This window comes from Apus apus, chromosome Z (genome assembly GCF_020740795.1).
Source record: "Apus apus isolate bApuApu2 chromosome Z, bApuApu2.pri.cur, whole genome shotgun sequence".
Taxonomy (NCBI): Eukaryota; Metazoa; Chordata; class Aves; order Apodiformes; family Apodidae; genus Apus; species Apus apus.
Genome location: NC_067312.1, coordinates 75967960 through 75989518, shown reverse-complemented (window position 1 = coordinate 75989518; position 21559 = coordinate 75967960). Strand labels below are relative to the sequence as shown.

The window sequence follows — 21559 nt, the reverse complement described above, 5'->3', positions numbered from 1 at the left end:
TTAGTGAAACTTTCTGCATAGCATGCCTGTTCCTGACTTAACCTTACAGTTTTATAGGCTGTGACTGATGAGAATAGAGAATCACCTGGCATACAGCCTGACAGCTCTGACTTAAATGTTAAAAATATAAAGAATGGTAACCCCTACAGGCTCTGTCAGAAAAATCCCCATTTTCTTTATGGGAAATCAAAACCTTAAAATATATGTTATGTAGTAAAACTGAAATTTTAAATCCTGTAATTTGAATCTGACAACTCCATTTTTCTTTAAGCATTTAGTCTGAATAAGACAAGTGCATTACCTTTAATTTCATTTGCAGAAAGTAGATCTTAAAGAATAAGTTAAATGATTAATGGCCTAAAAAGTGGATGGAATGTCATAACTTACATTAGCATGGAAAATCTCCTATAAGAAAGAAGAATTTTACATATGTGAAGTGTGGCTGAGTGGTATTAAGACTAGCATATCACCTGGATATCTCTTACTTTAATCAGGTTTAAGGCTACTGGTAAAATGAATAATAATTAAAATATACACCTAATAGCTGCCTGTCTGTAGGGCTAATTGCTGTCATTGAAAGAATGAATTGTTAAAAAAGTAATTCTTCATTGGAGCAATCTCTCCTGTATCATTGGTGGCCTATTTTTAGTACCTATAGAAGTCATGATTTTTGAATTTATTAGGAGCTGTGATGAATGATAAAACAAATCATCCATTTACATATCTTGACACTGCTTTCGAGAATACTTATTTCTTACAGGCAAGTGTCACATTGTATATAAAAGCTGGTTAATTGTGTGCTAATCTTCTGTATTATCTCCAGCTCTCTGATGTAGTGTTCTATCTGTAGTTAATATTAATTTTACTTATTTCAAATGAATGTAATACTTCATAAAAATTCTACTTCTTTTTATAATTTCTACCATCTTACATTTGCAATTGCACATTCAGCTGTTAATTAAAATTATACATGCAAATTGTAAAATGTGTATTGCTTTACTTCTTTAAACCTTAAAGCCTTTGTGAAATACTTCCATTTTAACAATTTTTCACTAAAAAAGTTACATTGCTGGGTAGTGTGTTTGTTTTCTTCTTTTTTTTTTTTTTTTTTTTTTTCCATTGAGTTCAATAGTTTCATTGATCTACTGTTTCTTACAAAAATCTGCCATGCTTTGTGAACTTCACTTTCTAATCTCATACAGCAACCCTTCCTTTATGTTGTTCCTGCTCTCCCTGGTCCCAGAACAGTAGGGTTGCCTTGACAAATCTATTCAAAAGCCATTCCTCGCCCTTTATTGGTGGGGACTGAAGCCTTTGAAATTCTCTCCTTACTGCAGCACAGCTGACATCTTCTTCCAGACAGAATGAATTAAGGAAATACAATAAGACACTTGATCTACCAGTCAAGGATCTTTCCACAGTGAGGACGGACTCCATGGTGCACAACTAGGGCAGCAAGCATCTACAAATACACAATGCATGCTTGTTTACCAGAATAGCAATCGTCCATTTTTTACAATCATGATTGATGGGATGATTTTTTAGAAATCTGTCTGAAAATTCATTGAGTCTTTCCAAAAAGTTGTGTGGATTTTTTTTTTTTCCATTTTTTTGTTTGTTTGTTTGTTTGTTTTGGCCTTTTTGTTTGTTTGTTTGTTTCATTTTCTTTTTGTTTGTTTACCCTTAATGAAGTTAATCACTTTTTCAGAAAGGGAAAACGCAGATTTGTGGTGAAGGAAGCCATGAAGATCTCATATTTAAGCTGGCAATCTTATTAAAAATGTAGTTACTTTATAATTAAATCTTCAACTCAGTAGATTTTCTGTATTTTCAGTGTATTGCATTGAAAGCCTGTTATTTAATACTTTAATTCATGGGCATCTCTGAATAGAGAGCATTCGGAGCAAATAATTTTAAAAATTCGTGGTAAATTCATCCTACTCAGAAATTCAGGAATGAAAGGTAGATGTAAATGCTTTCTGAAGATAATTCCCCAATGAGCAGCGTTTGCATTTTTAAATGTTCATGTCCAATTCATCTCAGCTATATTTCCAGTCACTTAAATATTAATCTGCTATCTCCCTGGCCTTCACTCAGGTATAATCTGTTGTCTTTTGATTTCAGCACCCTTCTTTCCACAATGTACTCCATCAAAACACCCTGAAAATTTCTTAATGTTGGCAAGCAAGCAGGAACAGTGTTTATATCAACACCTGTTTAACAGCTACAGAAAGGAAAAGCTTAAAATGTGCAGAGGGTAATCCACACACTGGTTGGTCCAAGCACCTGCCCAAGTACACTGACACTCAAACTAGCACTTAAGGCCATGCCACTTAAGCACATTACAAATCTCCTGGATGATGGTCTCTCCATTTACTTATTTAGCATGAAATTATATTTTATTGCTGGTTTGTGTGAAAAAGCTGGTGTAGTTTACCTTCCAGTCCCTGTCGGGCCTGCTGTGTAAATCAGCTTTAGTATTTTGATGGGATCACTGTCCTTCCTTACAAACTCGGTGTTTGTTTTTAATCTGAGTTTTTGACTGACCCATAAATTGCCTGCCTGCTTTTACAGAACTGCTGCAACTGGGTGTCCAGCTCCGAACCCCTGGACACTTCTGTGGAGTCCATGCTGCCAGACTGCCCCCGTGTCTCTGCAGGTATGTGGATTTGCTTCCAGCCAGCCCAGGATACATGTCTTTGTCCAGATCTGCTTGGTTATTTTAAAATTAATTCGGTTCTGAATGCATTTGAACCCCAAGACATGGTTGAAGGCATAAGTCTGGTGCAGTGTTATACAGCCCACTGCTGATTGTTTCTTTTTGCTGTGTGTGGGATTCAAGTTGTCTTGTCTACTTACATTTTTCTAGTCTTCTTTTTGGCTTTATGTAATTGGTGACGTAGGTAGGAGCTTAAGAAAAATAATAGCAATGATAAAAACCCAGAAAATGTATCACAGATAAATATCTGACTTTATTTAAACAAGAAGGTCTCAAAGAAATACATTAATGAAAGGTACAGCCAAGTGACATGAGACACTTCCCTGAATCCTGGTCAAGAAAAGTCAGTTTACATAGCAAATTATTTAGAGCGTCCAAGAATCTTGATGTGACGTTTCTGTTATTTCAGAAATACTCAGCTACAGTCTTTCATTAAAGAATCATGAATCATGAACCATGAAGAGCACATGAAGTAATACAGAGGGACTTTTGTTAATGTGCAATAATTCCAGAAAGTAGGTATAGTTGTCAGTGTAACAGGAAAATCTCAAGTCTCGGTAGGAAAGTAATCTAAAATACATAAAGCTGTTACAGAACTTTCATATTTGATTATCAGATTTCCTAAAAGCCATAGTTAGCGTATTTCTGTAGAATGTAAAATCAGGTTCAAAGGAAGACACAGCCTATACAATATTAATTTAAAAGCTGGAACAGTGTTTGACCTTGCTCTGTGAGACGCAGTTGTTCGTTTGACAAGTTAGAGATTGGTATCTGTCTGGATTAGTGAGGTTGTTAATGAGACCTAACCTTGCAGATGAAATTTGGTTTACTGCAGGATATTCTTAAGGCTTGGAAAATTTAGTGGTGCTTTGTTTGAGAGCTCACAACAACCAGAGAGACCTGTAATCACATTTCTGATGTGGGTTGGGATCTAACCATGCTGATCCTCATCTCTGTGAAGACGCCGTGCAATGATCTTTGGAGGTCCCTTCCAACCCCTAACATTCTGTGATTCTGTGTGATTTAATAGGGGTGTCAATAAGTCTTAATTTCACCTTTCTATTGAGGATGGGTCATAGTGGGCATAACGTTTATACTCCACTTAATGAACTCCCAGCTACACTGAAGTCTTTGGCAGAAGAATTAATTTGAAGGGAGTAGGATTTTAGCCAGTAAATGTTGTAAAAGTAAGAGTTGGCTATTTGTATTTCATGTATACATGGAAAGCCACTAGATTACCAGTGTCTTAGAAGTTCTTGTCAGAGATTTTGGATGAACAGAAGCTAACTATTTCCAGCTTGGTTCTTTATAATGTAAGGGCAGTTTAAAATAGCTCCATGTTACTACTGCTGAATTATCAATTGGCTCATACATTTTTGTTTATATTTCTTGTATGCATGTCTTGCATGGACAACTGTTAGACATTTAGAGGAACAAATGAATAATTCTTACAGTGTGTTTATGTGAGCGACGACATAAGCCTGTATTAGGGTAATCTGTAATACATTTATGAAATGCTACTAGATGTAGGAGCATTAGTATTTAATGTGATAGATTTTATTTCACTCGTTTCCCAAGAATTGCAGTACTTGAAATAGCCCACACTCAAATACTGGCAGCATTGCCCTTGGTATTTCAGTGAATGACAGTGAAAGCAATCAGAGCAATGAGAGGAGATATTTATCTTTTTTTTAGTAAACCCATTGCAGAAGGAAGGTTAGCTTCTTTTTTCTGCTTGGAACCCCATCTTTTATCTGTGTTTGCACTGAGAAGTAAATTCAGGAATAACTGCCCCTCTGTCACATCTCATGAGCCACCTTTTCCAAAAAGGGTCTGGTATGAGGCCAGCGAGCAAAGTGGGATTCACAGGCAACCCCAGTGTGTTTGTGAGTAATGCCTACTGCAGAATATGTCACAGGCTCTGGCTTGCATTTCCCTTAAAAATCACTGGAGAAAGTGAAATGACCATCAAGATGGACAAACGACTTGTATTTCCAGACAGAGTTGTTCCAGCTTTTGATTACAGCATTATTACGTAATTAAAATGTTTGCCACAATTCATTCATGTCTTACTCAGCTACAGCAAGGAGTGAATACACTTTAATAATTAACCATTGTCAGTGTGAGAACAACAACAATACAGAAAAAGCAAGCCTTAATAAATCAGTTTTCTTCCGTTGTGGCAAGAGGTGGGGCACTGCAAAGGTCCCACCTTCATGGTCATTCCTCCACATCTCCAGGGTCTGGTTGCATTCCAGCATCACAGCTTAATGTCTTCCTGCTACTGGTTGTCATCATACCAAAGGGATTGTCCTCCAAGATTTCCCATTTAGTACAGCAGTCCTCTCTGGTACACATAGTCCTAAAAAGCCTCCCATGCTGCATTGAGAGACTTGTCTGCCAGCTCAAACATATTCCATCAGACCTGGAGTTCCTGCTGAAGCTGCTTGTCCAACACTACCCATCTTGCTAGCCTTCCCATATCCTTGAAGGCATTCTTCCACAGGACAGGAGAGTCCACCACTTTCTCTCTGTCATGTATCTTTCACCAGGCAGGATTGTTCAGCATCATTCCTTCTGCTCCTTCTCTGGCTTACTGCCTTCTCTGGTTTCCAATATTGGAGCTTTCCACAGGTAAGGTCCTCAGCCTCAGCCTATCCTACCCTCTTCACTTTCAGCCCTCATTAAGTCCCTCTATTAGACCTGAGGTCATCCTCTGCCTCAGTCTTAATCCACCTTCCTAATGGAGTCAAACTAGAAGACCTCTCTTCTGTCTTGGGGAGATGGATCCGTTTCCTGACTATCTCAGACATAAGCAAATATAGGATGGAGGAAGGTGAAGACTGGAAAAGCAGTCCATTCGATTAAAGATCATCACATAAAATGGAGTAGGGGTGGGAGTCTGGTTAGGGGACTGGAGGTCAACTTGTGTTTTGACACAGACCATGGCATAGACATTTTGGTGACAGGTTGTATCGTGCTGCTGGTTTACCATAGGTGTGGTTCACTCCATACCTTACAACATTTGTCCTAGTTATGGAGGAGTGAGTTCACAAGCCCTTTGGGAAGCCATGCTACTGGAGCAGCTGCTGGGTGGGAAAAGCTGGAAGTGAGGATGGGAGAAAGCAAATCCATGGGTCCGTGTCCATTGCTGTTCAGGAATTAAATTACATTGTTTTCAGGTTCATGGCCTGAACATTACCCCAGAACAGGCACTGTGATAAATTTTGCCAGGTAAACGTGTCCTTTATTTTCCTGAATGCAAGTATTTTTTCAGTGCCTCTTGGGGACCACCGTAGTGTGTGGATAAGACACATTCCTTAGCTCATGTGTTTCTGCCAGTGAAAGCTTTTTATTTAGAAGAGAAGATTAAACTTTGCAGTATTTTGCCGAAGTGGATATGCACCAACACTCATTTACATAATCAAATAAAAAGAAGTTATCCTAACATGAGTAAAATGAATTGTCTAATCAAATCCTTTTAAAGCCTTTCTAGTTGACCCCCAAAATCACTAGTTATTCTTTCAACAGTTGCAACCACTGTAGTTAAAAATTGTAAAATAAGGAAATTGTAACAGCAGAACACAAACAAGATGACACAATGGAATGAAACGTTGACAGTAATCAAGAAAAGTTCTATTCAGGGAAGAGCGAAACTTGAGTATATGTCTCAGTAATAAGGGAAAAAGTGCAAGAATTAATTCATGTGACTGAACAAAATTATCTGAGGCTGGCAGAAGAATATCAAACTCCTAATTCTGGGGGACAGGTATGAGCCATGCTAGAGGTACCCTGAACAGTATCCTGAGAGAGTCCTCAGAGAGTATTTCATGGTACCAAACATCCAGCCTGACTCTGTAGGGTATAGAAAACATCTAATTTTGTTTAGGCAAGCCAAGCACAACTTCTTTTTTTTTTTTACTTTAAATTCAGAAAGGTCACTAATATTATTTCTAACGAGGTGCTGCAGGTTTGGCTATTTTGCAGATAAATAAATAGAAAGGAAAATAGCAGCTTCAGAGAATGGTTGAGGTGTGAAGGGATCTCAGCAGGTCACCTGATCCAACTCCTGCTCAAGTGGGGCCACCTGGAGCTAGCTGTCCAGGGCAGTGTCCAGCCTTCCATAAGCTCCATTGAATGTCAATAAAGAAATCATGGTTGTGGTAATTAACGTTCACATTAGGTTGTGGGGTTTTTATTGTAATACTGGCCCTGACTACCAGAAATCGTGGCTTAACCACATGGTGAGCTGGAAGGCTGTGTAGGGTTCAAGTCCATACATGAGTATGGAGTGGAAATAGTGGTGGTTGTCCAAGCCCCAGGTAAGACCATCAGCATTATGTGTGTCAGCACCAAAAGGAGGTCCTTGTCATTGCACAAAGGTTCAGAAAGGGGTTATTTCCCTTCTTTGCTTTTTCAATCCTTTTAACTGCAAGAGGGGAAAGGGGGCTGGTGTTTGTTTCTGGCAGAGCTGGTCCCAGCAAGGAGCAGGGCTGTCATCCGTGGAGCCTCTCAGTAAGAACCCAGCCAAAAGCACTCCTGTGTGTGTTAAACACACACTATGTACCTTAAGGCTTGGGAGTTTTAGAGATCTTTCTGTATCCACATAAGAGACTTGCAGTTCAAAACAAATGAAAGCTGAGATTCTGCAGAGCTCACTGAAAAACGGGGAAAGGCTTGTTACCTGCTGGTTTTGAGTCTTTGGCATAGCTTGATTTAATATCAAGACAAGAACGTGGTACTAAACAGTCCCCTCGAGACTGCTGCTTTGTGCTAAGTAATAGAATAGCATCAATAATCCTTCCATGGGGCTACAGCAAATTTAAGTAAAGTTATTCTGGACTGTTAGATCTGCTTAAAAGCACTGATCCAAGAAGGTGAGCGCATCACTGATACAGTGAACTGTTCCCTTGGAAAAGCAGGCGTGCAGCCCAGCACCCACTCATCAGATAAAGCCCTTCTTGCAAAGCTTGTGTTGAGGCCAAGGAAAACTATGAATTACCCCTCAGATTAGGGAGGTGGTGAGGTTTTTTTTGTTGGCTTTGCCTAACAGGTGACTTCTGCCCGCTGCTCCCAGCATTCAGTTGTGCATTTCTGTAGAAAAGCCTCATCTGGCTGCAGATGCCACCCCATGCTGGGCAGATCCTAGGGTTCAAACAGGAGGATCTCCAGTGAGGTTAAATGGGCTCTGCAGCACTGCAGGGTTTGTGCACAGAGGTAATTGCATGAGCAAGGCTTGCGACAGCCAAAGGGAAGGGCCAGCTTACTCCTCCCTGCTTTTTTCCTCCACCCTCCACACTGCCACTCTTACACATGTATGTGTCTTGCTCATAGCGAAGGAGGCAGAAACAACCACAAACTGTATAAAGCATGAGACAATACCTGGCTCATCCCCTTAGCAGCTTTTAGCCTAGTTTACCAATGCTTTCTCATTTTTCACTCTTTAATCAATTGGATTAAGACCATCCCGGGCTGTTTTCTGGCTTCAGTATTTTGTGACCAGGGATAGGTGTCGAATAACTCCATATATAGCAGTAATATAAGAAATAAGTACAAAACCATGCACATTTTACAGTAAAACAGATTAGGCAATTTACCCATTTTTTGCTAACAATACTATTTATGCATTCACTGGTTGTTCATGGAGATTAAGATTACAGTAATCAGTGTTTACTGTAAACCTCTTTGCATTTCATGTCTTCATGTGCACGTAATTCTGTCAATAAAGGCTTTTCACTTTGGAGAAAAGATTAAACGCGGCAGCGTTTTGTCAAGGTGTCAGGCTCCTGTGGTTAGCTGCATATTAATTTGTTTTAAGGTGTTTGTGTCATTAGTAGCACAAATGGAGGCATGCAGGAGTGTGAATGGTGAAGGTTGCTGCCGAGCCCTGCGTCAGCATCCTGGCAGGCAGCAAGTGCTGCTCCCGCGCTTCCGTTTCTGCTGCTCTACATTGTCCATCAGGGACTGGAAATTATAATGGAAACTTGGAAGCATCAGCCTGACTGAGCCACAGCTCTGGCAGTTGCTGCACTAAGTCTAACTAATGTCTTCTTAGCACGGAGGTAAGTAGCTTGTTCCCTGCTCTGGATTCTTCAAAGACGCTCTGCTGTTAGTCTCCTGCTCAGCCTCAGGTGCTGCAGGCAGCTTTTCTTCTCCTCTGTAATACCTGGCTGGATGTGAGCTCCTCTCTTGTGTTTCAGGGAGCTTTGCTCTGCTCTGGAAAGGACAAAATCTGTAGAGACTTGTTGAACAGTGCTGCAGATTGTGTTCCAGAATGCCAGAGCCTCAAAATCAAATATGAAAATAGAAGTTTGAAGGTGTTGATTTCAGTTACCGGATGTTGTCACTGTCAGAAAGTTTGGTTTTCTAAGAATTTCAGTTTTATAATGCATTTTTTAACTTGTTCTGTGACCAGCTAGGTGTTCAATATCCCACCATACTGTTATTTTTCAGGACAAAACACTCATGTTCATGTACGATTCTGCAAAATAGCAACATGTATTTGAGGGGCAGTGCTGATAACAGAGAAATTATTTCTTCAAAAATTACTTTTGTAATCAAGCATATCTATTTATCATTGCATTTTTGTAGAGCAGAGTGAACTCTTTAGAGCGAGGTGTGCTTGTCTCAGGGTCCCTGAGGCTGTCTTTAAGTGAAGCAATCATGAATAATGTAAATTATTGCAGCCAGATATTTTCTACAAAGTGTTTGATAACAGTTAGACTGCTGTGACCACTGCTTCTGATACTACCTAATGGTATCTCATTAGTTCTTTGTATATCTGTATCTCTCTACATGTTGGCTGAAGTCTTGCGCTTACGTGCAATTGCAAAGTCTTGAGTTCAGGGACTTAATTTATGGTGTTTGTGCTTAATCTTGGCCCATGCAGATGTAGCCAGAATAGGTGTTGCTTAGCCAGACCTCTGCATGGTTGTGTTGTTAATTTGCTTATTCTGTGGTTCTGTACAGGGAGAATGGCAGTGGAACAAGTAATTAGTACATTTGTGTTTCGAAAAAGCATATGCCACTTTACTCCAGGTATCCAAGTGACACTTTAAAGACACTCTGTTAAGTATGACTAAGTCACTGATAAAAAAGCCAGTCTAGCATTAGTTGAATCCACAGAAGTTTTGTCTGTTGAAGAGCAAAAGCTAGAACAAGTGATGAACTTCTAACTTCATGAAAATCCTTCAAAAGGAAGTGAGGGTGAAGGGGCTGGAGCACAGGTCTGAGCAGGAGCAGCTGAGGGAGCTGGGGGTGTTGATCCTGGAGCAAAGGAGGCTGAGGGGAGAAGAAATTCTTCACTCTAGGGGTGGTGAGGAACTGGAATGGGTTGGTTGTTGATGTCCCATCCCTGGAGGGTTTTAAGGCCCGGTTGGATGAGGTTTTATGCAACCTGGTTGCACAGGGAGGGTTCCCTGCTCATGGCATGGGGGTTGGAATTTGATGATCTTTAAGGTCCCTTCCAACCTTCATGATTCTATGATTTCAAATGCTCTGTACATTTTTCTGTGGAATCTCCAGTCTTTCAAAATCTTTTCTGTGAAACTGACCTGTCTTCATCCCCCTAATGCAGTGCACAGACTTCAAATCTTCACTACCTGAATTTTTTCCCATTTCATCAGCCAAAACTCACATTTGACCCTTTTCTCACCATCATATAGTCAGTTTAGGAGGAGCTTGTCCAGCAGTACCCCTTCTGGAGCTGCTGATCTTCATCTTCACTCTCAAGTAATGTTATGAAAGGTTGCAGGTAGCTTTTTCAGTTAAAATAAGCAAACAAACAGATTAAATCCCCCCCAAAAAATGCAATCATCTTTGTTGTTAATATCCATTCTGCTCACCTTCATGTCCATAGAAGCTTTACCACCAGTGAATTTAAATTTTCTTCCCGTGTTAAATACTTCAGATACTCCAGCAGTAACATCTCTATTCAGTAGTAGTTTCTCCATGATAACTGTATTTGCAGATTACTTAGTCTGCAACTTCTTAGAAATATTGAGTAATATTGATTTTTAACCTGTTTTCACGAGTAAACAAGAATTCTACAGTTGTGCTGTTTGTCCCCTTGTGAATTTATGAGGCATTGATCAATTTCTGCCTAATTTGAAGTTTTAGTTGTAATTAAGTTTTGCCAAGTGTTTTGATAGTCATTTACAGTATAGAAGAAGAAATGAGGAAAGTGTCTTCCTAATAAAGGGAAGACTTTTTAATGTCTCCTTTGAAAGGCAAGGGGGAGTGACTCAGGGTGGTGGAAACTAACAGCTAGCAAAGCAGCAGTCACAGCCAGCCAACTGCAGCAGGTAAGTGGCTCCAGTGTAATGGCAGTACAGAGGGTCTTTTTTTCCAAAAGTTTAATGGGAAGCCTGGGAAGAGGAAAAAATAGTTGCTGGAAAGAAAATTAAGACAAAGGACTTTTTAAAATTGTGTAGGCAGTGTGGCATAATTTGTCCTGCTGCTCAGAATATTCTGGAGGAATAAATCAACTGCCTGACAAAAAATTGAGTGTACACTATTTGCATCTAAATTCTTGCCATCTAAACATGCTAATTCATCAAAGAGTGGAACTGAGTTTATTTAGGCCTTATTTTCCAGTAAGTTGCATCTACACAAATTATTTACATTCATGAACCTTAATTCTTCTTTTATAAACTCCAGTATCACAGCACTGTAGGTCTGAAAAGGATTTTTAGAGTGCATCAACTTCATCCCCCAGCCCAAGACATGCACAGGTGTGAACACATTCTCACTGGGCAGTCCCTTCCAGAATTCCAGTTTTAGTTACCTGTGTCTTCCTTGGTGCTTGCATTAAACTTCAGGAACATCTGAGTAAGCAACAGTTACCCCCCAAAATAAATAAGCCTCTTGGGCAGAGTGGTAAGCACTGAGAATTACTGTAATTTTACAGTAGATGACTTGCAATGAATTTGGGTTATTGTCCCTAAAGAAGAGTGGATTTCCTGAGACGAAGAGCATAAGAGCAAGTCAGACTTGTAAAAAGTTGTAATATAGAACTAATTCTTCATTGTCCACAGTACCTAGGAATTTATGGTAGGAATATATATGGACCTCTAAATCCATTTTTTCCTTTTTTTTTTTCTTTTTTTTTTTTTTTTTTTGAGATTTATGTCAGACTAACTGTGCAAACAGCCTTGTCTGAAGTGTTGGGTTAGTGTTTTTCCCATCTTCTGTAACTTCTCTCATGTTTTGAATTTTACATAAAATGAACATCAGTAGCCAGTTAGCTGGTTTATGACTCTTGAATACAAACTCTGCAGTCCTGCTGATTTAGAAATATTTAGCCCTGAGAAGATATTGATGAGAAGCAAGGAAGAATGTACCTCATCAAACACTTTACCTTTTTTTTTCCAGATAGAGGATAGGAACCTATACTGAACAATGTCATACTTTCTTCATCATTGTTATTTGCAGTTTTGCCAGCTCCATCTGAAAAACATTTGTTTGCTGTGGATTGCATTTGTAGCTTGTAAATAAAACGAAGTTCTTTATCATGATAAGTTTGCCAGCCATAGATTGTTTTTCCTTTAGCTTTCTTTGTCATCTTTTAATGCACATAGCAAGCTATTTCCACCTTTTTCCTTGACTGATGTCACTTTTTCTCTGGACCAGGAGGACTCGCCCACCGTCTTGGGTCGCCTAACAAACTTTTTAAAAACACCATCCATTTATTCATTCATTCATGTTTAAATATCTCCTCTTGACTAGATTTGGTAATCTCTACCTTGAAGAAAACAGCCTTTTTGAAGCACTGAGTGTGTCTGTGTTGGTGGCTGAGGCTTTGCTCTGTGCAAACCCACCCAGTATCAGCAGATCTGGTTCACTGGCCCCAGGCAACCACCACTTCCAGCCCAGTAACCTCTTGCCTTTATTCATCACAATTCTGCCCAAAAATGGTAAAGTCATGGAAAGCATTATACCTGTTTGTGTTAGGAAAATTGTCATTCATAGTTTTTGGGAACTTCTGATGTTTATGACCACCAGCCTTCATCTCCTGAGCTCCTGATGCCTTCCAGGGTGATGAAGCTCCCTGTGCATCGCAGAGATCACAGAATCATTAAGGTTGGAAAAGACCTCTCAGCTGATCCAGTCCAACCATCAACCCAGCACCACCATGCTCACTAGAGCATGTCCTGAAGTGCCAGGCCTACACATATTTTTAACACCTCCAAGAATGATGACTCCACCACTTCCCCAGGCAGCCTGTTCCAATACTCAAAACCACTCTTTCAGTAAAGGAATTTTCCCTAATATCCAATCCAAGATGTGTTTCAAGGGAAGTTTACCTCATTCTCTGGTTTGCCAAGGTATTCTGTCACAAGCCTCCCCACCAGAATTCTTTTTATCATGCTAGCATGGAAGACCCAACCTCAAATTTACCAGTATTGTTGGGAGAAATAACAGTGGTTTTAGAATGGAGCGCCACATCCTCACTCCTTTATCCACTTGAGTCACTCTAAATAGGTAATAAGCAGACATTTTGCTGGTTCAGGCTCACAAATTGTCTTAACGTCTCTCAGTAATGCCAGTTATATCAAATCCTGCTCATGCCTGTGATTGGACAACAAACAAGGATTGGAAGTACTCCTGGCAGTGGGATAGAATTGATTTTAACATCCCTTTTCTTTCCCTTCGCCACAGAAATTTAATTTATTTGCAACACATGGAGGTTAAATTTATATCATATTTGCCTTCTTAGCACCCTGCCCTCAAGTTGCTAATTTAACAGTTTTCTGGCTGCTCCAGCTAGCTCTCAGCTGAGAAGATTAGTTTCCCAACCTGTGAGATAACCAAAAAGATGAGAAACATGGAGCTCTGTGATGCCATTTTTAGAGGCCCTTTTCACAGTGTATTTGCACTTTAAACTTTCTCCTATCAAGGAACATGCCTATATTTGGAAGGCCCAATTTTCTGTTGAGAGGACTTTTCATCTTCTGTTAACCAGTGTCAGAAACTAGTCCTGTCATGCTGATGTACAGGGACAGCTAAGTGACTTGTTTTAAATGCACTGTGGTTGTTATCTCTTTATTGAAAGCAACAGCAAACAACTGCCTATAAGTAATATTCAGATGCTAATTGTTTACACAAACAGTGTTAAAGGAAAAGGCTGATTTAACAGACATTATATTCTTACATTATGACATAAAAACCATACTCTGTGTTAGTTGTTGATAATGAATATGTCTCAATATTATGAATACTTACGTATTCCAAGAAATAATTTAATGAGCCACATTTAATAAGTGCTATTTTTAAAGCTATGTTCCAGTCTTTATGTGAAAGAAAGGAATTGGACATTTCCCCCCACATTAATCCTTTTGTTTTAGATAGGTTTACAAGACATATCTACAACAACTTAACAGAAATAATCCACATGGTTAATAAAGTGAACTGTTTCAGATTATGTTTGTTAGTGCTGATGTGAATGCAGAAGTAATTTTGAAGGAAAATGCCACGTACTTTTGAACAAACACTGTGTAGTGCCCACTCTGAGGGACAAGAGTTGTCTTTTTTTAGTGAGTTTAATCTTTGTGTAAAGGAAGCATTGTGTATAAAGGTTCTTACGACTTTGAGACTTCTGTGTTAATACATGGTTTGAAATGGTACATTATAAAATATTATATTGCATAGCAATGTGCACAGTAATGATGCACAGTATACATGCAGAATAATGCATGTGTCTGATTTTTATTACTTATGAATAAAACCCACATGTATTTGAAATCTGAAGGCCAGTCTTTGACTCCTAGGCACTGACCTGAGGATCCACTTGAGTCCCACTGGTGGTTTTCAACCATGCCAGGGGACACCTTATCTCTGGACTTTGCCTTGCTCAGCAAGACAGGTCATCTCCTGTTTCCCTCTTTGCATCCAGAAGATTGGTGCTATTACATCATAGTTAGAACTATATACTGAGCTGAGTGTTAAACTGGAAGGGCTTGTCCTCTGTGTTTGAACACTGGTGTGAACAGGAGCATCCCAGCCCAGCCAGAAGTGCTGTGGCTGCTCCAGCTGGAGTTTTCTGATGCAGCTGCTCCTATGGGGAACGTAACATCTCTGAACACTTTGCTCTTCTAGGGTAACTGAACTTCAAACACTCAGTCATTACTCTGGTAGTTATATTTAAGTGTTTGTTATTTGGGTAATTTAGGGTCAGAGGTCTGGAGGTCTGTTTATGACTGGGGGCTGATCTAGACACCCATTCAGTGAAATCTACTCACTTTTTAGCATAAAATATTTCCTATAAACTCAAACACACGATGGGTCATTATTCAGGGTCTCCTAAAGCAGTGCTGTGCTGGACAATTATAATAGTGCATGTCAGAGCTGCAAGATAGGATTTGTTCTGTTTCAAGAGTGCTCTGGATGTTTAGGATTTTGAGTTTCCTGCTACTGATTGCAGAACTTAGACTTGTACATTAGGTGCAACTTGCAAATTCACCACATCTTATGAATTTTGCAGATTTCTTTTGGCAGCTGGGGACCTGGTTCAGCTGCCACTTCAGATACCCAGTGGTTTTGGTGGGTCTCATATCCCTGCAGACCACTATTTTAAACCAAATGCTGCTCATGAACTAACAGTTTTTTTAAGAGTGGGGTTTTTTTTTCCTTCTTTTAATAGTCCTACATGAAACTTATTAAACATTTGTGTGATGCATTGGCCAATATAATTCTTTCCATTATTCTTGGAGCACACATCTCCTATCCTCCAGGAAAGTGCTGGCTTCCCATAAATATCTGCCTGCCTGGTGCAGAGGAAGGGATGCAGCCTTTGGGGACAGGGAACTGAAAGAGCACAGGAGAGACCCTGAGCTGTTGGCTGCTGGTTTGGTCACCTTCCTTTGAGTTACTGGCTTGAGATCCCTTCCACTGAAATGGGAACTGAAGTTGTTTGTTAAGTCTAGTGTCAGTGGTCTAACCCCTGCACTGCCCTATAGGTGAAGGTTCTCCGTTCCTCATCCATCCTAAAAAAGAGTGATTCCTGCTTGTTGTTTTTCAAAAAATGGCACTCATTACATGCAAGCTGTGGTATGAGGGCTCGAGGTGTTGCTGGTCTCCTTGACCAGCCAGTCTGCTATTTGATTATTTTTACCAATGCTTAGTAAATGCCATGCATTTTTTGAAAAAGTGGATCAAGGAATGGAGTAGCCTCACAGGCAGAGAGGCACCATGTTCACTCAAGCTAAGAGTAGGATTTTTTGTACACTGAGGAGAGGAGGACTCAGTGACAGAAAGAAGATCAGTTCCTGTATCTCTCCACATCCTTGTGTCTTTGTCCAGAGCAGCTCAGGGCTCAGTAGGTAAATGAGGATCTTTACTGCTGTTTTGCATGTGAATCATAAAGCTTATGTTTTATTAAAAGTTCAGAAATTCTTGATGAACTAGAAGTATGAGTGTTTGTATCACTTGCTGTCAGTCCTGGTTTCTGCACATTTGCTTCTTCACCAGAACTACATTTTTATTTGTATGGTTTTAGCAGTGTATGCACAGCTTGTAGTTTGCACACACAGGTAGATAATGTTATCTTGGTAACAGTGGTACCAGGAGTCACAGGTGGATTGATTTGTCATCATTCAAAGCTTTTATCAACCATGTAAAACATATTCCTCATATAAATTAAGAAATAGAAATTTATCTTGAATAGTTGTGCTTTCCATGCACTGGCTTTTTTGTTATACATTTTGTTAATTCCTGTATGATTTTTCTGTGCTACATCTCTTTTTTAAACTTTGCCTCTGATTTGGTGCCTGACTTTGTTTAATGCTGCTAAATGATTTACAGAGCTTTACAAGTGATGTTCTGGAGAGACACTGTAAGCTGTCCCCAAATATGATACAATATTGGGTTAGCAATAATATGGATACTGATGCAAAATCAATGCAAACAGACTCCACATCTAATCCCACACTTGCTCACTCAAGTTCACTGGCAGCAGCAGCAAGTTACTTCTTTGATTTTAGTGCTGGATATGCAGTATTTATGAGGGGTTGCACTTACATCCTGACTTGGGTTATCCTTGTGACAGCGCACATTAAAACAGTTTTTAGAACTGAATTTGTTCCAGCAGTGTTACCAGGCCCCACTAAGACAAACCTGAGTTTGGGGTTTGGCTTATTGGGGTTGTGGTTTCCCCGCAGCAAAGACTGCACCAGCTTCTTGAAGGTGCAGAATATAATTAACATCTTGCAGGTTGTACCTGTGCAAGGCAAGGCAGGACACAGCTCCCAGGGTGCCTGTGATGTGCAGGGCAGGATTTGGCCATCTGACACATACTCCTCCTCTGTATGGCTGCAGAAAAAAAAAAAAAAAGTGTCTGGCTCCAGCGCACTATTAGGGCTGTAATTAGTGTAACTAGCAACCAATATGAAAGAGCAGAATAGAGGTCACCACAAGACTTCAAAGGTCTTAACAGGTTAAGGTTGGAGGGCAGTCTATCCCCTCGCTTAATCTGTTGCCATATCTTCTGAGATTTGTTGAAATCTTCACTGACCTCTAACCCTGACGTGTTGCTCTCCTGTCATTTACGGATCACATGCCACTTTCCTTATTCCTGTCCATTTAGTCAGGCATGGATCGTTGTGATCAGCATCTCCCTTTTCCACTCAGATGTAGGTGTGCCCAGGTAAACAGCCTTGTGATGGGGAATGAAGTCTTGTGGTTTAAAGCCCTGTAATGCTCTTGCCCTGATAGCTGTAGACTCATCAGACATGGTTGTTTTACTGTATTTCAACGTGTGGTTTGTAGATTACATTTGACACATAGAATAGGCTCAGGTTTAAAATCTCGAGTTTCAGCCATAAATTAGGCATTGTACACTCATTTTCAAAGGATACAAAATATCAAGCTTTTATGAGTTGCTTTCTTAAACCTAACTGTCCAAGGGTAGTTTTGTTTATATTTTCAGTAACCATGAAAGGTCTTACCAGTTAAATGTGCAACTCAAGGGCAATTTATATTGTGGGAAAAATCAATAAATATTCCTCTATGGTGCTTTGTTATGGAAGACAAATGCCCTCCAAGGAAACCCTCCTCTTCCTGATGGTTCTGGGCTTTTTTTCCCCCCTCAGACTCAGCGTTGCATCTCCACCGTGAATCCCAGTGCACAGGGTTGAAGTTCATTTCCCCTTTCCCAGGCATCAGGCAGTCCCTTCTCCTTGCTGGTGCCCACCCCAGGGTGATGGGCAGAGCAGAGGAAATCACAGAATCACAGAATCCTAGGGGTTGGAAGGGACCTGGAAAGACCACCCAGCCCAACCCCCCTGCCAGAGCAGGGTCACCCAGAGCACATCACACAGGAACATGTCCAGGGGGGTTTGAACGTCTCCAGAGAAGGAGACTCCACAGCCTCTCTGGGCAGCCTGTCCCAGGGCTCTGTCACTCTCACAGGAAAGAAGTTCTTCCTGATGTTCACATGGAACCTCCTGTGCTCCAGTTTGCACCCATTGCCCCTTGTCCTATCACTGGACATCACTGAACAAAGCCTGGCTCTGTCCTCCTGACACTCACCCTGAACGTGTCTGTAACCATGGATGAGGTCACCCCTCAGTCTCCTCTTCTCCAAGCTCAAGAGACCCAGCTCCCTCAGCCTTTCCTCATCAGGGAGGTGTTCCACTCCCTTCAGCATCTTGCTGGCTCTAAGGGAAGGGTTTGCTTCCCTTGCCCTCTGTGGATGCTTGCCCTCAGGACAGCCATAGCCATTCCCACAAGGAGGAGGTGACTGGACTTCTCCTGCTATGCCAGCAGAGGTGCCTTCTGGGTTCCACCCTTTTGCTGCTTCCCACACTGTGGTCCCTCCCAGGGGTCTGAGCAGCACAGATCCAGGGAAGAAAACACTCAAAATGGCTTCAGCAAAGGAACATGCAGCAAGCTGCTTGCCTGCACCAAACCAAGCACAGGTTTAATTGTCCTTTTAACCGATTAAAACACTTTAAAAGAGAATAAGAGCAACTGAGAGGGAGTGAGAGCAGCCCAGTGTTAGATTTAAAGTTCAACAGGGAGAAAAGAAAAAAAATCAGACAAGGATTTCACAAGCAACGACACTTGGATGGTATTTGGGAAATCTTTTTCTTTCAAGACTATCTTGCGATTAACTATGGGAGTAGCACATCAAAGCTGCACTGACTTCAAAGCTTAGAACCACTTACAGCTTCCAGCTATTACTAAAACCTACCACTTCACCCTGCCAGCAACTCATCTCAGCTGCCTCTTTAAGTTACACCCATCTACTTCCTGGATTCTGATTTTGGGGAGGAAAAAAAATAAAATAATAAAATAAAATAAAATAAAATAAAATAAAATAAAGTAAAATAAAATACAGAAACCAACACCAAAAAAAACCCTTGTAAATTAAATGTAGCTGCTCACACTGAAAGAGACATCAAAGTCAGGGGAAAAAATGCAAGTGGAGGCATTAAGGCATTGCAGATCTAGTACAAACTCAGTGGTGATTTACATGCACACAGTCTCATTTGGCTAACTCCAACAAAGCTGTCTGCTTTGGGGAAGTTTTCTGACTGAGTTTTGCCCATGTATAAAACCCTGGAATGAGGGGAGCAAGCTGTTTAGGCCTTTATGTAGGTCCTGAAGTTACTGGTAGCTTGGCACGAGCAGAGGTGCTTTGGGACTCCAGAATACCTTCACATTACAGCACATTCCATGAAATCACTCCCATCTCTGTTGCACAGTGATGATCCACATCCTCCGGTCTCAAAATGGTGTGTCAACAACCGGGCCACAATCACCATTTATTGCTGCAATACTTTTGTTTCCTTTGCATTAGTGGGAGAGATTGCGGAAGCGGAGTTTGCATATTTGGTATTTTGGGAGTCCCTGAAACAGCTCATTTGTTGTAGCTTAGGGCTGTGCTGCGCTCTCTGAACTGATATAAGAAGGCTAAAATGCACCAAAATAGTAACTTACTGCAGTATTAATATTGTTCAGCACTTAAAATTGTTACATTGTTATTTTCTGATTGGGAGTTTTATGCCTAGGGTTTTTAAAACGGTACATTAATCTCTGAATAAAATTTGTCTTGCAAATGACATATTAATAGAAAGTTAGGAACAAGTGTGGGTCTTTGAGTGTGTTTTATGTAACAGTTTATATGTTCAGTACCAGATCAATGACATGCTCTCTAGAGCTAAATGCCATTAATCCATTTACAGCCACTCATTGCAATGAAGAGAAATTACCATTGAAAGAGCCAGTTGTACTATAAGGATAATTTCTCTGCTTCCTTCATAGTTTTATATTGTGAAAATGCCTTTGCAGGTATATAAGCCAATCCTTTTTTATTATTATTATTTCTCCTTTATTTTGTCTGTACAAGGTGGGAGTTTGGCAGCATGGGGGCTCTGGTAGCTTGTTGCAACAGTGGTTGCCACTGGGTGTAAATAAATTAATTACAGCATAGCACAGTCAGTTGGGAAGAAAAGAGTATTGTCTTTTGAAGAGCTGAAGGATGAAAAAAGCATATGGGAACTTGCTGTTAAATCTAAAATACATATGGTCACTGTATGTTCTGTCTGAAGAATGTGCCTCTACTTCTTGACTGGCTGATGATGCAGTCAAAATCCCCTCAGGACAAGAAGGACATGGAGGGGCTGGAGAATGTCCAGAGAAGGGCAAGGCAGCTGGGCAAGGGGCTGGAGCACAAGTGTGAGGAGGAGCAACTGAGGGAGCTGGGGGTGTTGATCCTGGAGACAAGAAGGTGAGGGGAGACCTGCTGGCTCTGCAGCTGCCTGAGAGGAGGTTGGAGCCAGGGGGGTCGGGCTCTGCTCCCCAGGAACAAGGGATGGGACAGGAGGGAACGGCCTCAAGTTGTGCCAGGGGAGGTTGAGGTTGGATCTGGGGAACAATTCCTTCCTGGCAAGGGTTGTCAGGCCCTGGCCCAGGCTGCCCAGGGCAGGGGGGGAGTCCCCATCCCTGGGGGGTTTCCAAGCCCTGGAGATGGTGCTGAGGGACATGGGGCAGTGGTGGCCTTGGCAGGGCTGGGTTAATGGGAGGACTTGATGATCTTAAAGCTCTTTTCCAACCAAAATGATTCCATTTGGTGCTACCCTACCCTACCACACCCTATCCCATCCTATCCTACCCTATCCTATTTTAAAATGTGAGATTATTTGTGTTATATAATTAATATAGAGTCAGGTATGACTCCACTAATGCATTTATGCATTTCAATACATGGCAGCTCTTTTTTTCTTCTTCGAGAATGCATTTCTGTGAAATACACTGTGCAGACTAGGAACAGCACAATAATTTGAAGTTCATTGAAAGTATAGGAGGACATTGCGTTTCTTGTCCTTATGTTAAACTTGGCATATTGATTTTTTTGCACAGCTTGCAGTATAGAAATGTGATCTCCAGCTATGGCAAGGCAGGCTAACCACATGTGAATTTGTTAAGTACTGCTGAATTAACAGGAGTCATTGGACTGTGAGATCATGGAGGCTTCTGTAACTCTTTATTTATGACTTAATCAATTAAAATAACAAGCTTTTGTTTTACTGGCTGTAAACAAATAAGCACAAATCATCTGCAGAAGCCATTTTTTCATATGCTTGCTTGTTTTCACAATGTAAAGACTCAGCTGCGGTACATGCACAGGCAGAGCTGGAGCTGAAGTTAAGCATCAAAAATCCAAAGATTCAATAAATGTAGTTAGCTACTATTTTTTAGATTAGTGCAGAATATTCAGGAAGGCACAGTGCCTTCCTTAACTTGCAGGATTCTATCTAAACTTGCCATTACTCTTCTTTGCATATTCTTTGCCTGTTTAATCTTTTGTTCCCTTCATGTTCAAAGATACCAAGAACATGG

General features: G+C 40.6%; 1 protein-coding gene across 6 annotated transcripts in view; it reads left to right on the top strand.

The window, feature by feature from the left end:
* The window catches only part of FAM172A (family with sequence similarity 172 member A), a 262842-nt gene that overhangs the window by 190231 nt on the left and 51052 nt on the right, over positions 1–21559 (top strand). For all 6 annotated transcript variants that reach the window (XM_051643536.1, XM_051643535.1, XM_051643537.1 and 3 more), the window contains one exon: positions 2575–2659. In XM_051643536.1, the coding sequence (XP_051499496.1) occupies positions 2575–2659 (85 nt within the window). The remainder of the gene's footprint in view (positions 1–2574; positions 2660–21559) is intronic.